Below are 17,306 nucleotides of genomic sequence, written 5' to 3'. Positions count from 1 at the left end.
TGAGGGGTTTTTTTTGTTTGTTTGTTTGTTTTTTGAAACAAGAGTTTCTCTGTATAGCCCTGGCCATCCTGGAACTTGTTCTAGAGACCAGGCTGGCCCTGAACTCAGACATTTTCTTGCTTCTACCTCCTGAGTGATAGCATTGAGGGCATGTGCCATCACTGCTTAGCCATAGCATTTCTTGATAGATGTTCTTTCTCTCTGCATCCTCATCCTCCTCAACTCCCTCTTTCCACCTTCCCTTTCTTTCAGCAGTGTGTGTGTGTGTGTGTGTGTGTGTGTGTGTGTGTGTGTGTGGTGTGTGGTGTGTGTGTGTGTGTTTTCACCCCCTTCCTTCCCTTCCTTTTTACATCCATGTTCTCTCCCCTTGGAGACAGAGTCTCCAGGCTGCTGATCTGAAATTCACAATATAGACTAGGCTGACCTCAAACCTATATGTAGTGTTTCTCTTTGTCCCCAAATGCTGGGATTGCAAGTGTGTACCTGGCTTGGTTATTGGTTTTTACATCCATGAAGTCTGTAGTAATACCTCCTCTTTCATTTCTAATATTAATAGTTTGTGTCTTCTGTCTTTATGGTTAACCTAGGTAGTAGAGGCTTGTTGATTTTAATGATACTTTCAAAGAACCAGCTTTTGGTTTCATGAGTTTTCTTTGTTGGTTTTCTGTTTATAGATCCATTTATTTTTGTGCTTACTTTCCTAATTTTGTATTTAATTTGCTCTTTTATGTATATATATTTGTTTTCTAAAATGTGCTTAGATTATTGATTTTTTTAGATTTTGATGTATTCCATCAGTGTTATTCTGCTTAATAAAGAAGTCATGTTTTACAATTTTTCATAAGCTGTATTTTTATTTTTATTTAGTTCAAACTATTTAAAACTTTGTCTTGAGATACTGTGTTGACCCATGTGTTATTGAGAAGTGTGTTGTTTAATATCTCTAAGTATTGTAGTATTTTCCAGCTCTTTTTCAGTTAGTTATTTCTAGTTTAATTGGATTGTAAAGTAAGAGCAGATACTGTGTCTTTTTTTACACTTTTCTCACTTTGTTAATGTACATTTTGTGGGTCAGAATGTAATCTGTCTTGCTGAAAATCCATAGGCATTTCAGGTGATTCTGTATTCTTCTAACACTGCACAGCAGACCATAGATGTCAGACTTACAGTTGGTTGTTGTTTAGTTGAGCAATTTTCTGTGGTGTTCTGCCTTGTAGATCTTTCTGATTCCGATGGAGGACTGTTGGGGTCTCTAGCTGGTCTGGATTTATGAATGTCTCTTTGCAGTCTTGTTAGTTTTTGACTGATCAGATTCTTGGGCCTTTGCTGTGGCATCAATACTACACCCTTTCTTATCTTTGAAAAACCCCTCCCTCTAATGTCCAAAGTGTCCAAAATTAACGTAGCAAGACTCATTTTCCTTTCATTCATGTTAATGCTGTATATCTTTTCCTAATCAATGAGTGCTGTTGTATTTAAGGTGGGTTTTCTATATACAACGTATCAATGGCTTATGATTCAGACTCATAATCTGTGTCTTTTAACTGGTGCATGTAGGTCTGTGGACTTCTCTCTGCTGTCAAGCAGCCACTCCTGTAACAGATACACATTGAGTTTTCTCTAACTGAGTTTACTTCTGACACTGGCTTGAAGGGAGCACAGCTACCCAGGTTGAACTCAACCCAGGTTGAGTTCTTAAACTTTCTACTTTAGGCCCACTTGCAAATATGAGGCCTCTAGAACCTGTTAGCTGTCAGTCTTCCCCAAGGGTGAGCGCATGCACGCAGCACTGAATGGACTTAGCACATGGTATTTGTATATTTAGGGGTGTGTGTGTGTGTGTGTGCGCGCGCACGCGTGCAATGTAAGTGTAATAATAAGAAAGAAACCATGATTTTGAGAGCAAGCAAGGTAGGGTGGTATATATGGGAAGGATTAGAGGGGGGAAGGAGAAAAGGGAAATGACGTGATTATATTTTAACTTAAAGCATCAAAAAAGTTAATAAAATGAAATGAGACTGAGGTTTCACAACCCCCTTCTTAGAGTTTTATGATTTGCTGTACTGGTTCACAAAACTCAGAAAAACACTGCACTTGCATTTACTAATTTCTCACAAAGGCTACTTTAAATGGTATAAATAAGTAGCTCAAAGAAGAGGCATCAGGATGAAGTCTGGAAGGAGCCCGGATACCGGAGGTTCCTTCCTTGAGGGATTTTGGTGTGCCACACTCCTGGCATGCATGAGTTCTTACCATCGCTTTGCTTCCCAGAAGTTCTCAGGCCCGTCATTTTGGACTTAATGGAGACTTCATTGCATAGGTTGGGTTGCCAGTGGGGTTGGTGAGGGAAATCTACTAGAGCATACCTTCCTTTGGGATCTTTCTGTACTAGAAAAGAATTATAATTTATTCTCTGAGTTTCTCTACCTTGCTTTGATAAAGTGGTTATGAATCAGCAATCATGACTAAAAACCAATGTATATGTATAATAATGTCACATAGTACTTTATGTATATGATATGGTAATCACAAAACCCCACATCCTAGAGATGTTAGAACTAAAGAAGGAGGAAATGAAACCTGTTCAAAACATTTTTTTTAAATGAAAAAGTGAAGACAACAAGAAGAAACACAAGAGCTGTAAGACAAATAGAAAACAGGTGACCAAGTGGCAATAGTAAATCCTTCCTAATCAATAATTAAATGTAGGGACTAGAGGAATGACCCAGCAGTAAAGTGTTTGTTCATTTCCCAAAGGACTGGATTTGATTTCATGCATCCATCTAATATCCCACCACACTCTATTCCTGTTTGGGGAATCTGTGCCCTTCATTGACCTCTGTAGATAGTTATTGGGGTTCTCAGCTGGTACTGCCCAGTTCTCCGGGCTTTGACAGCTGTTTGTTGTTACGCTGTCATACAGAATTTCCAGGAAGAATAGGTTCACTGTTGTTAAGTTCCCTCCCACTCCACGTACTCACATCCCATGTGGTTCTACCGCCACTTGAGAGTTCCAATATTTGTTTTGTTCACTGTTTTTCCCGTTGGTTATTTATCTGCAAAGAAAATTTTGTTTCCTTTGGCTATGTTTCATTTTTTTATTTTCTTGTCTTGCTGTATTTGGATAAGACTTCTAGTAAAATGCTGACTTGGGATGATGATAAGGAAATGTCTTCACCCTGGTTCTGCAGTCTTGGGGTTAGGTATTGTGTTTCTCACCATTAAATGTGATGTTAACTCCAGGCTGTTTTGAAGATTTTTTTTCCTTTTACTTAGTTTTGTGCTGATTGATTGTTTGCTTTTGAGAATCCTCTAGCCTTAGCCTCCCAAAAGCTGGGGTTCAAGGTGTGCACATTTTAGGTGCATATAGGTAATGGCCAGCTTGGAAAATATTTTATTTATTTATTTATTTATTTATTTATTTATTTATTATGTGTGTGAGCATTTTTCCTGCATGTGTGTATGTGCACCATATATGTGCCTCATGCCTAGAGAGGCCAAAAGAGAGGGTGTCAGATGCCTGGGACTGGAGTAACAGACAACTGTAAGCTTCCATGTGGAGCCTGAGAATACAACTAGGACCTCTGCAAGAGCGGTAGCTGCTCTTAACCACTGAGCCATCTTTTCAGCCCATTAAAAATATTCTTTTTAGGGCTGGTGAGATGGCTCAGTGGGTAAGAGCACCCGACTGCTCTTCCGAAGGTCAGGAGTTCAAATCCCAGCAACCACATGGTGGCTCACAACCATCCGCAACGAGATCTGGCTCCCTCTTCTGGAGTGTCTGAAGACAGCTACAGTGTACTTACATATAATAAATAAATCTTTAAAAAAAAAAATATTCTTTTTAAAGTTAACTTTCTTTTTTTAAGAAATTAATTTAGCCGGTCTGTGCTGGCACACGCCTTTAATCCCAGCACTTGGGAGGTAGAGGCAGGCAGATTTCTGAGTTCGAGGCCAACCTGGTCTACAAAGTGAGATCCAGGACAGCCAGGGCTATACAGAGAAACCCTGTCTCGAAAAATCGAAAAACAAAACAAACAAAAATGTATCTTTTAAACTCCATATTCCATTCCCGCCCCCCCCCACTCCACCCTTTGACTTCCACATCCCACACCTCCTCCTCAACACCCCCCCCCCCGTCTCCACGTGGATGAACCCATCCCCACTCCACCTGACCTCTAAATTCCCTGGGGCCTCTAGTCTCTTGAGGGTTAGGTGTATCATCTCTGAATGAACAGACCCGGAAGTCCTCTACTGTATGTGTGTTGGGGGCCTCATATCAGCTGGTATGTGCTGTTTGGTGGTCCAGTGTTTGAGAGATCTTGGGGGTCCAGATTAATTGAGACTTCTGGTCTTCCTACAGTGTTGCCCTCCTCCTTAGCTTCTTCTAGCATTTCCCTAATTCAGCCACAGGGGTCAGCTGCTTCTGCCCATTGGTTGGGTGCAAATATCTGCATCTGACTCTTTCAGCTGCTTGTTGGGTCTTTCTGAGGGCAGTCATGATAGATCCCTTTTTGTGAGTGCTCCATAGCCTCTGTAATGGTGTCAGGCCTTGGGACCTCCCCTTGAGCTGGATCCCACTTTGGGTTTGTCACTGGACCTTCTTTTCCTCAGTCTCCTCTCCATTTCCATCTCTGTAATTCTTTCAGACTGGAAGGAACAATTATGGGTCAGAGATGTGACTGTGGAATGACAACCCCATCCCTCACTTGATGCCCTATGTTCTCACTAATAGGTGGATATTAGCCAAACCCCCCCAAACAAAACAAAACAAAACAAAACAAAATAAAAAGTACAGAATACCCAAGATACAGTCCACAGAACTCAAAAAAGGTCAACAAGCTGAAGTGCCCAAGTGAGGACACTTCAGTCCCAGTTGGGAGAGAGAAAAAAGCAATCACGAGTGGGGAGGGAGGGAAGGGCCTGGGAGGGAAAGTGGACAGCAGGGGAGAGGGAAGTAAAGGGGAAAGGGGACCCTGGTCTGGTATTGGGAGAGGGAAAGGGACTGAAGCCCTCAGGGCTAGCAGAATAAATGGAAACAAGCAGCCTCAGGAAATAGGAGGTTGAGGTGACCTTCCAGAATGCAGGAGAGACCTGGGAGGTGAGAGACTCTCAGGACTCTAAGGGAGGGAGCTTAGATAAAGTAAACTTTCTTACTGTTTCTGCTTTGCTAAAAGTTCTTGTCATGATTTTTCTAATATATTTTTAATTTATTGTTATGGTCATATCTTTATTAATATTATTGAATATATTCATCAGTTTCAAATGTTGATCTAGCTTTACACCCCAGAATTGTTTCTTTCTTTCTTCCTTTTTTTTTTTTTTTAATAAGGACTCATCATGTAGCCTTCTCTGCCTGTGAAACTCACTGCAGAGCTGGCTTGACTGCTTCTGATTCCCAAGTGCTAGGACTGAAGTATGCACGGCCATAAGAGGAGTAAATATTTTTACATTCCTGCTTAAACTTTATATATTTTATAGATGTATCTACATAGCATATGCAGATACTCATACAGTAAGATTCATCTGAGTCACTTATCCAGTATTGCAAAGCTTTGAAATCTCTTTTATGGAAAATAAATTGATTTATACTCATACATGTTAATTGTAGCTCATTGAATCCATTCATTTTAATGTGTCATAAAACTCTAGAAACACTTAAAAATTCATAAGCATTTTTGGGAAACAAGGAAATCAGTTTTGTTTAGTATGTAAAATTGTTTTTAAGGTTTTTGAAATTTGATAAATGTAAGTTTTATGTATTTATGGGGTGTATATATTTATATATAGTCAAATCATAAAGTCATGATCAAATTATTCATAATCACATCATCACCCAAAACATTTACCATTTGTGTTGAGAGCATTCAAAATATAACTATTTTAAAGTATATAATAAATTATTGCCAACTATAATCATTTTCTTCTGCTTTGGAATATCAGGTTTAATTTGATATATTTGTTTGTACATGGTAACCAATTGTTCTCTTATCTTACCACTCCCTATAAACCAGATCTTTTTTGGTTTTTTGTTGTTTTGTTTTTGTTTGTTTTTTTTGTTTTTGTTTGTTTTTTTGTTTTTGTTTGTTTTTTGAGACAGGGTTTCTCTGTGTAGCCCTGGCTATCCTGTAACTCACTCTGTGGACCAAGCTGGCCTCGAACTCGGAAATTCACCTGCCTCTGCCTCCCAAGTGCTGGGATTAAAGGCATTCGCCACCATTGCCTGGCTAAACCAGATCTTAAAAATACACTGAAAACAATTTTTACTTAATTTAATTATTATATTTAAATCTTTTCAATACCTATTTAATTTGTAACAACATTTAAAATGTATTTACAAGTAACAAGCCATTCTCAATTATCTTTAGCATGATAGATATTTGGAATTTACCTGTTGCCATCTAAGATGTTAATAAACCCAGAGTCTATGAGAAAGCTTTGGAGTGCAAACGTTTATAATCTGGCAATATGAGGCTTTGAAAATAATTATTTTGAATTCCTAGGTTATCCTTTCTCATAACCTGACTCCCTTTTGAATATTTAAAAAGAAATAGCAGAGATTGAGTGCCAAGTATAATAAATGTTTGCTTAGTTTGATAATGTGTGAGAATTGATAGCCCCCCCTCCTTTTTTTCCTTCTTTGCAGTCCCAAAAGCTCCAGAGATTGACCCGGTAGAGTGTTTGGTGGCTGACAACTCTGTAACTGTAGCTTGGAGAATGCCTGAAGAAGATAATAAAATCGACCATTTCATAATGGAATACAGGAAAACGAACTTTGATGGACTCCCACGTGTTAAGGATGAGCGATGTTGGGAGGTGATTGATAATATCAAGGGCACTGAATATACATTATCAGGTAACACGACAGCATCTCATGAATCTAGTCCTTAGTACGTAAAGTGAAATAGGAAAACAGTGTGTTATTTTAAATGATGACATTAAGTTTTATCAACAAAACTGCTGTTTTAGAGATATGTTATGTGAATGAGTTTCTATTAAAATATCAGTAAAACTTTTAATTTACTTAATATTTACAACCTACTAACATAGTGTATGTAGGGCAAGTGTAAAAGGATGTTGTGGAAGCAATATTTCAGAGCATTCTTTTTTTTCCTTGCTTTTCTTTTCTTTTTTGTTGTTTGTTTGTTTGCTTAGGCAGACTCTTCCATGTAGCCCCTGGCTGGCCTGGAGCTCACTAAGCGTCACACCAATCTTGAACTCTGCCTCCAGAGTGCTGGAATTAGGGCATGTGCCATCATGCCCAGCTACCAGCTAACCTTTCATTTTAATTTTTCCGCTAAGTAAAGAAACTATTTTTTTAGATCTACTTAGACCTCCACATTTCAGGGGTACTATAACCACCATTGTTTTCTCTGTGTTAATTGCTTAGCTCCACATTAGCCCAGAATTGGGACTTTGCTAAGACTTTTTTGTGTCAGCCTAGTGAATGCTTTTTAGAAGGTATCTTAGTGTATTGAGGTCTTTTGATGCTTTAAACCACAAAATACTAGCAGAGCTTTTCAGTGTGTCCTGTGCAGAGTGGGATACATTGCGAGCTGTCCCGTGTTGTTGAGCACTAGTTCTTTTCCTGGAGCAGGCATTCTGGGTAGTAGACATGAAGTGCATGAAGCACAAAACAGTCAGCACACCATATGCCACTTAATCCTGAATGGTTGGAAATGGTTTGTAATTGTTACTTTACAGATAGAAAACAGGTCCGTCAAGTTTTAAAGGTTTATAGCTAGTGGTGTTTCAACTAAGATTTTAGTATAGGTGTAACTGCACAAGTCATGTTGGTCTCTGTGCTTTATTTCCTGTCATCTTTCATGTAAAATGATATTTCATATAAACATTGCACTGGTTGACTCTAGGTGTCAGTGTGACATAAGCTAGAGAAGGAGGAGCCACAGTTTAGGGTGCGCCTCCATGAGCTCCAGCTGTGAGGCAGTTTCTCGGGGATAAGTGGGGGAGGGCCCAGCCCACCATGGGTGGTGGCAGCTCTGGGCTGATGGTCCTGGATTCTGTCAAGGCAGGCTGAGCAAGCCATGGGGAGCAAGCCAATAAGCAGCACCCCTCCATGGCATCTGCATCAGTTCTTGCCTCCAGGTTCCTGCTCCATTTGAGTTCCTGTTCTGACTTCCTTCAGTGATGAACAGCAATGTGGAAGCGTAAGCTGAAATAAACCCTTCCCTCCCCAACTTGCTGTTTGGGCATGGGGTTTTGTCACAGCAATAAAAATCCTGACTAAGACAAACATATATTTCATATACATATAAAGATTCCTTAGAGGTATTTATTTTTCAAAAATATTGATGAATGTGCTTTGTAAATTGTGACATCTCTTTCTTGAATGAAATGCTACAGGTTTTGGTTAGCTGCTATTGCTGTCTTTGTTATTGGTTTGTTGTGATTCTATCTATCTATCTATCTATCTATCTATCTATCTATCTATCTATCTATTTATTTTGTCCTTTGGTGAGAGACTCTTGCTTTGTAGTTCGGGTTAAATGGAACTGGTGATCTTCCTGTGTTGGCTGTCCAAGGGCTGGCATTATAGGTGTATACACCACACTTAGAGTGTCGCCACCTCTAGTGAAGCCTGAAGGGTGCTGCCTTATTAGTCACCAGGTTGAATGTTGGTAATTGTGTAAATTATGCATTTTCAAGAAAGTATTAGGAAGTCATTATTCTTATTTTCATGCATTACCATTCATTTAACATAAATCTGTGTTCTTCTCAAGTAAAGGGATTTCTAAGAAGGAAAAAAAATATGTTTGATGTACACTCAAACTTTTGGGAAGGAATCCTTTTTATGACAAAAAACATTCATTTTATTTCAGGCTTAAAATTTGATTCAAAGTATATGAATTTCCGAGTGAGAGCATGCAACAAAGCTGTGGCTGGAGACTACTCTGACCCAGTGACCCTAGAGACCAGAGGTGAGACCCGTAGCCGTTAGGACTTCAGCAGCAGACAAAACTTACCTTCAGAAATCATTCGAGACTTTGTCAGAGTCCTTTCCTGTGTGCTTGGACTGCTTCCCTCCGCCTCCCTCTGGCCTTTGCAGTGAGAGAAGTGTAAGGCAGGGGAAGCAGGACTATGGAAGGGAGGATTTTCCTTAGGCTCTTCCCTTACGGAGGTGAGAGGTCAGCATGTAGGAGTCCTTCTCTCCATTTGTGGGTCCCAGAGATGGAATTCAGGTCAGCGGGCCTGGTAGCAGGTGCCTTTCCTGTAAACCATCTCACTGTTCTGAGATGATGCAGTTGTGTTTCCTCTGAGTGTTTAGTTCACGTTTTAGGTTAGTAAATACATAAGCACTGCTGAAGTTTGTCAGAGAATTAAGAATCAGCAACAAAGAAGTTCCTTCCATTTCCCCCAAATGTTCTCCTGGTTATTATTGTCTCTATAGTTCATTAATAATTACATAGCACTCACAATTTTTTGGTCGTTGAGATCACCTTGAGAGACCAGTAACTAGATACTGTTGATATCTGTAATTCAAATGAAGACAGGAAAGTTGAACAGACTTGCATCTGTTCTAGATGGGTATCAGAATCTTGTCCCAGGTTCTAGGCCAGCCTTTATTGTAGGCTTCCAACCCAAGTTCTGTTCTCTGAGAATTCGGATTTATAACTGTCACCTCTTGTAACACAGAAGCATTTTTAGGTATTTACCTATTTGAAAGCCTTTCTGCTAGCTGTCCTCCCACTTACAAGGCGGTAATGGTCTGTGTTTACTTCTGAATTAGATGTGCATTGTAGTCAATACTTGAGGCTTGCAAGCACTCCGCTGACTTCTAGTTTATTTCTCTTGCATTTAAGTAGATACAAATTCTAGAATTTGCTATGATCCAAATGATAACAAACATATATATATCAGAATAAGTCTGAGCAAGCACTGAAACTTGACCCAGGCCCTGTGCATAGTAGGCAAGTGCTTGAGCATCCAAGGCCTGTGAGTTACTGATGAACTCAGAGTGATGCTGTGGCAGAAAGGCCTAGAAAAATTCTCATTTGAAGTAATCTGAATTAGTAAATAATTTTACTTGAGAATTATACATAGCTTAGTGAAGAAATGTAATTACTTTGAACCATTATCAACCCGAGATATTAGTTTAAAAAAAATGTTTCTATTTTCAAAGCCTTGTCAGATTTCCAGCAGGTCATCTTTTCGATGTGGCTAGAGCCACTTTTGGACCTTGTCAGGAAAGACTGCATTGCTGTCATTGTTCACCCTAAGGAGCATCAGGTCTTTGCATTGTTGCTGTCCCTTTTTGTCGTCTCTTTGGTGAACAAGCCTGGGCAGCGCTGTAGATTTTATGAACGTTAAGTTAGAAAATAAATAATTAGCTATTGTTTCCCAGTACAGCTACTCCTTTAGCGTGTCTGAATGTTACTAAGCAGACTCTTGATTGGCCCTGAGCTTCAGAGAGAGAGAGAATAAGCTGATTCTGGTCTCTAGGATTTCATGGAAGTAACCCCCAGAGGTTAGCCTAGAGTAAAATATAACCCAGGAACAGTGATTCTGATCATCAGGGAGCTTGAAATAAAATTATTTCTCAGGTGACTATGGGTCGTAAAATTTCTGGAATTATTTTGTAGCATTGACATGACTATTAAATGAAGACATAAGCACTGTAGATAAGGTCCAGGTTTTTAAAAAATGACCATTGAACAATTGTTTACTAAGTTATTTGGCTAGTTCCTGCTATTTTTGACCACCCAGTACCAAACAGGAGGGAAGAAGCAGTAAAAATTAAATAGTTCAGATTCATAACAATATAATACAGTGAGCATTGTTTACTTCTGTCCCTTTAATATATGTAGCATTATTTCTTCTGGTATAAAAATTGTAAAAGTGATGAGTAGGATAAGTCTCAAGTCTATTTTCCCTTCCTTTTTGGTAAGATAAATGATGTTACTAAATAACATCTTAATATTCCAACCTCAAATCATAGTGCCTATAATTCAGCTTTATAGTATAAGAGACAGGGCTCACTTTCAAGGAAGTGAGTCATTTCTCAGCTCCTGCTCTCTAGTCTTTTTTGCTTCTAGTGTTATCTCTGTCACCTTAAAGAAAATGTGTGACTTAACAGAAGCCTAGTAAAGGGATTGTGTCTGTTAAAAGAAAGAGACACACTTTTACACTTTTAGAAACCTATGCCCTTTTGATTGGATGTTTTGGTATTTTGTAAGTTGGCTCACAAATGGTTTGAGGTGGTGCCTTTTCCTGCCACTGAAGTGGCTGGCGGCTCTTAACTCCATCGTAACAAATATTAGAGAACGGCCTCGGAGTCTTCTTTCTTTTGGCCTTAGGGTTTTAATAAGCTATGGGCAAATGGTGGCACTTCCATGTTAAAGCCAAGTTTCCTTAATTTCCAAAGTGTAACTGCTCTGTCTGTATAGCTAATGACTGGCACCTAGGGGATACCTGTGTTTCTATAACACAGTTGATTGTGGAAATGTCTAAGTGAATCTCCCTATTAAAGAATTCTGTCTTCATTTTGCTGAAAAGCTGCATTCTTCCTCTGTTTACTTCTGCTTAGACACAGCTTTTGAAAGTGATTGACTTCCTTGTGTAGTGTGACATTTAGCAGAGCTGTGCAGTCAGTAGATTTTTATTCAGATGTTTTATAAGTGAGACAATGGACAATGGCTGTGATGCATGTTGGAACTGAAGTATTCTTTCCAGAATCAAGGGTGAGAGGATGCTCCATCCACTGGGCCCTATGTGCTTATCTTGTTTGATGATGAATAGTTCACAGGCTTACAAATGTCTTAGCTAATTTTAAATAATATCCTTAAGCAAAGTAGTGTACTATAAAGGAGTATTTCTTTTAATCTACAATTACCAAAAATTTGAACTTTTAGCAAGAGATGTAGCAGGAACAAATTAACTTGTAAGTAACTAATTATGTGACACCTTGTAAAGTAGTTTGGGAATTGCGTTACAAAATAGAAGAAACAGCATTGTACAGCAGTTAAGTCACTGTTGTAATGATTTATTTTCTCAGTTTCTAGAAAGGGAAGCTAATACCGTATCTCACTCACTTCCTCACTTATCACTTGTCAGGACGTTGAACAGTACTTAGAGTTTCATAGCTGTGAAGAGACACACAACCAAGACAACTTTTATAAGGAACAACATTTAATTGGGACTGGCTTACAGTCTCAGAGTTCAGTCCATTATTATTATGGTGGAAAGCATGGCAGTGCCCAGGCAGCCGTGGTGTTGGCGAAGGAACTGAGAGTTCTACATCTTGATCCAAAGGCAGGCAGAGCTTAAGCATATATATTACCTCAGAGCCCTGTCTCCACAGTGACATACTCTCTAACAAGGCCACATTCCTCCAATAAGGCTACACCTCCTAATAGTGTCACTTCCCATGGGCCAAGCATATTCAAACCACTACAATATAATTCCCTAAAACATGAAATAATCTGAAAAGTATAGGTTGTTTCATGTTTTGACTTGTCTTATTTTCATTAAGTAGATTCTTTTTTCTTCTACTGTGTGGTCAAACAAGTTATCTATCATCCAGTTCAGTTCCTTTGCTTATGTTACCAGGGCTCCAATATGCCCATGCATCCAGTGATGGCATGGCATGCAGTATATCATTGGAACTAATGAGAGTTTAAGTGTGAATATGTTAATAGTAAAGCTTCAGAGAGAATACTTGTGCTGTTTTTACGTTATCATCTTTTATACTATATTGCTTTTTCTTCCTCCATAATTCTACTAGTTCCTTCCATTTAGTCAAAACAATCAAGCAAGAACCAAACTGATAATTGTGATACCATGAAATTCTGATTATTGTGTGCTAGTGGAATGTTCAATATCAGTAGAGATACTATTGGCACTTGAAGTTCACTGTACTTGCTTAGTGTATAGTATGTGCAGAGAAAAAATAGTTGGATAGGTGGGATTTATAAACTACAACCAAAGATTGAGGTTTTTGTGCAAGGGCTAGGGATTGGAACTTTTTTTTCTTCACACAGAGTTGGCTCCCTTGAGTAAGAAATAACATGACAGGTGTGTTTCAGACAGTGGAAATGTCTTACATTTGTTACATGTTGTCTTGGGCAGCACTTAACTTCAGTCTAGATAACTCATCATCCCATTTGAATTTGAAAGTTGAAGATTCCTGTGTAGAATGGGACCCCACTGGAGGAAAAGGCCAAGAAAGTAAAATCAAAGGGAAGGAGAACAAGGGCAGGTAAGTCGGCTCACGAAATCCCTGTTGTGACCAAACACTCGCACGTTGATCATCTCCGACCGTAACTGACACTAACAGTCTTTCTTACTTTATAGCAGTTGTTTGTATGCTAATTCTTATTTGACAGTAATTTAAAATTTTTAATGTTTATTCTGCGTGGTAATATGATTTCTGATATGTTAGTAACTCAGAGGTGAAAAATATGTAGTATCATCTGTCAATACTTGAATTTGTGTTTAACATTTTTTATATTTTCCTTTATTTCTTTCATAATTGTTTCATATTTTATTTCAGCATTCTGATTTTTAATGTTATAGATACACCAATCTGAACTAGTTAAAGAAAAGTTTCTTGACAATCTATCTAGGCTTATCGGTCATCCGTCATACCTGAAAGATGGCTGCACTAAATGACAGCTTTGAGCGTTTCTACCCAAGCCTTCCTGCTGAGAGCAATCCAGTGAACTCAATCCTGAGAACCTCTTGTTTTTGTCATACCTTTCCTAGATGAATCAGAATATGGAAGCCATAAGTTTTTAGTGGTAAAGTTTTGCTCAGACTGATGGCAAATGTCTGTGAGTTATGACAGTGAAGCAGAGCCCCTCAGGAAGCATTCAGGCTAGTTCTGTTGTAAGATGTTACATATAAGCTATAAAGGAGTGTCTTAACAGTTGCCTGTTTTTATCTGACAGTGTCCATGTTACTTCACTGAAGAAACACACAAGGTGACGATCTGTGTCTGTCTAGTTCTAGGACTTAGTATCTGGCTTGGCTGAATAATTCTTTAACCAATAAGCAGGTGCCATTGCAGCAGCCTTTATAAGTTAAAAACGCTCCTTTGTGTAGACTGTCTCTATTGGTAGCTTGTGTTTTGAATTTACAGCATTGTAGTGTACTGCATTCTTTTGAGTTATATATGATAACAACATGTGCTCTGCTTTAAAAAGACTGTTTCTCATCTGTTTTTACCCTGCTTTCACTTATACTTGGCATCTTTCTCGTTTCTCTTTATTCAGTAACGTTATTGATTGCTTTTATATCTATTTGATAGGAGTAGACATGGAGTGTTGTATAATAGCTATGTAATTTCAAAAGTGTCAAAAATAATGAACATCATTGATAAAATGATTTAAACAGTGCCAAACATAGGGATCATTCCAGATTGCTCAAGTAAGATGATACTTATGTGAAGATAATCATAGATCTATACCAGGTACCAGCCTGCACTCTCTTTTCAGAGTTATCTTTTCTTTTTGGCTTATTTACTTGGTATTGGTGAAAGTGACTGTATTTGTGTTATAAGATGCTATTGAACTTGATAGACTGCATAATGTTTTATTTGGCAGCTAGAAAAGTTGTAAGCAGAATTTAGCATTCAGACTGTGTTATGTCTTTCTCCTTTCTTTCCTTTTAAGATTATTGCATATGTTGGCTGTTTATGGAATGAGTATCCCTTATCTGAAACACTCAAGATTCAAAATTATTTTGATTTTGAAATATTTTCACATATATACATTGTACATATATAAAGTTGAGACTCAACTCTAAACTCAAAATTATTTGTTTCATGTGTACCTTATATTAATAGCCTGAAAGTAATTTTGTAAATTTTTTAGTATACCAGTGTTTTGACTGTCACTTGCTACAGGTCAGGTATAGAATTTTCTATTCATAACATTTATCAGTGCTCAGAGTTTTCAGTATTGAAATATTTCAGATTTTTGAGTAGGGCTATATCTTTTTCATAAGTATTTGTTGTAGAACGTATGATAGATATTATGGAGCTTATAGAAATAAACACTGCCCTTGCTTTCAGTAATCTTGGTCTAAGTCATATAGATGAGCTATGTACACATGAGACAATGATACAAGATGGCGATTATGTATAGTGATGAACTAGAAGAAAGATGTTCAGAGCTGCCAGATGTTGAGGTGGTCAGTTAGAACTATTTGCCAAATTACTGTAACGGGCAAGTCTTTACTGACTTGCTGTGCTAGTATAAGGAAGAGGTCACCCAGTGAAGGGTGCTCACTCACGGTGTGTTCCATTTTCCCCAGTTGAATGGCACCAGGTGAAAGTCAGGTGAGTTAAGACACATCATAGGCAGAGGAGCTCATTGGCAGACAGCCCCAAACAGGTGGTTTGTGTTGGCTTTGGAGTAGAGTACTAAAGGTGTAAGGAGTAAGAAAAGATCAAAAGAGGAAAGAGCACCAAAACAAGTGACAAAAACTGGCTCCTTTGTACACACACCTTTTAAAAACCTCTCTGCATGGTGCTTCTCTTCCATAAGAACAGTCTCTAAGTCAGTGCTTTCCAACCTTTCTAATGCGGTGACCCTTTAATACAGTTCCTCGTTTTGTGCTGATCCCAACCATAAAATTATTTTTATCACTACTTCATAACTGTAATTTTGCTACTGTTATGAATCATAATGTAAGCATCTGTGTTTTCCAGTGGCCTTAGGTGACCCCTGTGAAAGGACATTTGACCCCCAAAGGGGTCTTAACCCACAGGTTGACATCTAAGTGTACAGTAAATAAAGCTGAGTAGCCCAAGCATATTGATTGGTGCTGAGCCTGCTTAGATAATCCCTCTAGAAAGTGCTGAGGCACTTGCTATGCACATGTGGTATGGGCGGGGTACCCACAGGGCTGCCTGACACCAAGGCTCCTCCGCACTCGTGCCTCCTGGAGGCCCTGCCTGGTAAAGTTGGGATAGTATATATATATATATATATATATATATATATATATATATATATATATATATATATGTGTGTGTCTAAGTGGCCTTATCACCAAAAGGCTAAAGTGCAGATTGGACTAAAGCATAAGCTCGTAGCAATAAGAAAAATGATTATTTTATCTTACAATAGTAAACATTTGAAAAGCAGGTAAAACAATTTGCTCTATGGGCTACACAAATACTTGATCCAGTTAGGTCACCAAGGGCCCTTTAAAATGGGTAGAGGAGCCCATTCCGTACACGACATGATGACTGCTTACAAAGAGTGGACTGCAGAGGTGGGAGGCTGGGGCACTAAAGAGAAGGCTTTCTCTTATCTAACCTAATTCTGCAGCTAAACTGTCAACCTCAGCAGTTATCTCTTTTCTGTTTTTCATGCTTCCTTGTATTTCTTTACTTCTGGTAAGTCAAAATTTAATTTTAATTTTGTTTCTTTGGGTTTTTAGATGAGCCCTTAATATATACTTTTGAAGCAAGGCTCAGTGAATCATTTCTGCTTATTTCTATGTATTATTATCCTCTAGCTGTTTATTCTTCCTAAGAACCTGGTGTATAGTTTTCAGAATGAGTTTCTTCCCAGTGGACTGTTGGACCTACCAGTGGAGGAGTGAATGGACTGTGGCTATTTTAGGAAGATGTCCTGGTTGGTTCTGATTCTATTGTGTCTTCTTTCTTGATATCGATACTTTGTTACAAAAATCCTAAAGACCCGTATTTTTTGGGCAGTTTTAAGACTCTAAGAGTATAGTTAGTTCTTTACCACTAATACCGTATTTTAGTGAAGATACTGTATTTCTCTTGTGTGCTGAGGACACAGGCATGAGATGTGGTTCTTGTTCACAGTTACTTTCTTCCCCTAAGATACTTCATAGAGAGGCCCTGCACCTACCTAATTAACCATGTATTGAAGGCACCACATATTAGGCTGTATCTGAGTTATCTTTTTATTATCATTTTTTTAGTATGTCTGTGGTAAGGGAATCATTTACTTAACTTCTTCAGTGGCTTCTTGTTGTTTTTTTATTTTCAACTTAATGCTAAGTTTATTGGGTTGAGTTGTAATCTTTTTTTAAGTTGAAAAACATTTATGTATTCAATAGAATAGTCTTGACTTTCCTTTTTTATTAGATATTTTCTTTATTTACATTTCAAATGTTATCCCTTTTCTAGTTTCCCCTCTGAAAATCCCCTATTCTCTCCCCTTCCTCCTGCTCCCCAACCCACCCATTCCCTCTTCCTGGCCCTGGCATTCCCCTATACTGGGGCATAGAACCTTCACAGGACCAAGGGCCTCTCCTCACATTATGGCCAACTAGGCCATCCTCTGCTACATATGCAGCTAGAG

General features: G+C 38.5%; 1 protein-coding gene across 7 annotated transcripts in view; it reads left to right on the top strand.

Annotated features, from left to right (window-relative positions):
- The window catches only part of Fsd1l (fibronectin type III and SPRY domain containing 1 like), a 67,235-nt gene that overhangs the window by 37,090 nt on the left and 12,839 nt on the right, over positions 1-17,306 (top strand). For 3 of the 7 annotated variants that reach the window (XM_085839288.1, XM_029476075.2, XM_085839290.1), the window contains 4 exons: positions 6,647-6,856; positions 8,841-8,939; positions 13,087-13,216; positions 13,908-13,940. In XM_085839288.1, the coding sequence (XP_085695414.1) occupies positions 6,647-6,856; positions 8,841-8,939; positions 13,087-13,216; positions 13,908-13,940 (472 nt within the window). The remainder of the gene's footprint in view (positions 1-6,646; positions 6,857-8,840; positions 8,940-13,086; positions 13,217-13,907; positions 13,941-17,306) is intronic. The other 4 variants (XM_085839289.1, XM_029476077.2, XM_029476076.2 and 1 more) reach the window with 2 other exon arrangements.

Source organism: Mus caroli, unplaced genomic scaffold (genome assembly GCF_978045245.1).
Source record: "Mus caroli unplaced genomic scaffold, Mus_caroli_1 scaffold_6, whole genome shotgun sequence".
Lineage (NCBI taxonomy): Eukaryota > Metazoa > Chordata > Mammalia > Rodentia > Muridae > Mus > Mus caroli.
The sequence above is the reverse complement of the archived record's forward strand: the minus strand, read 5'-3'. Positions and strand labels throughout refer to the sequence as shown.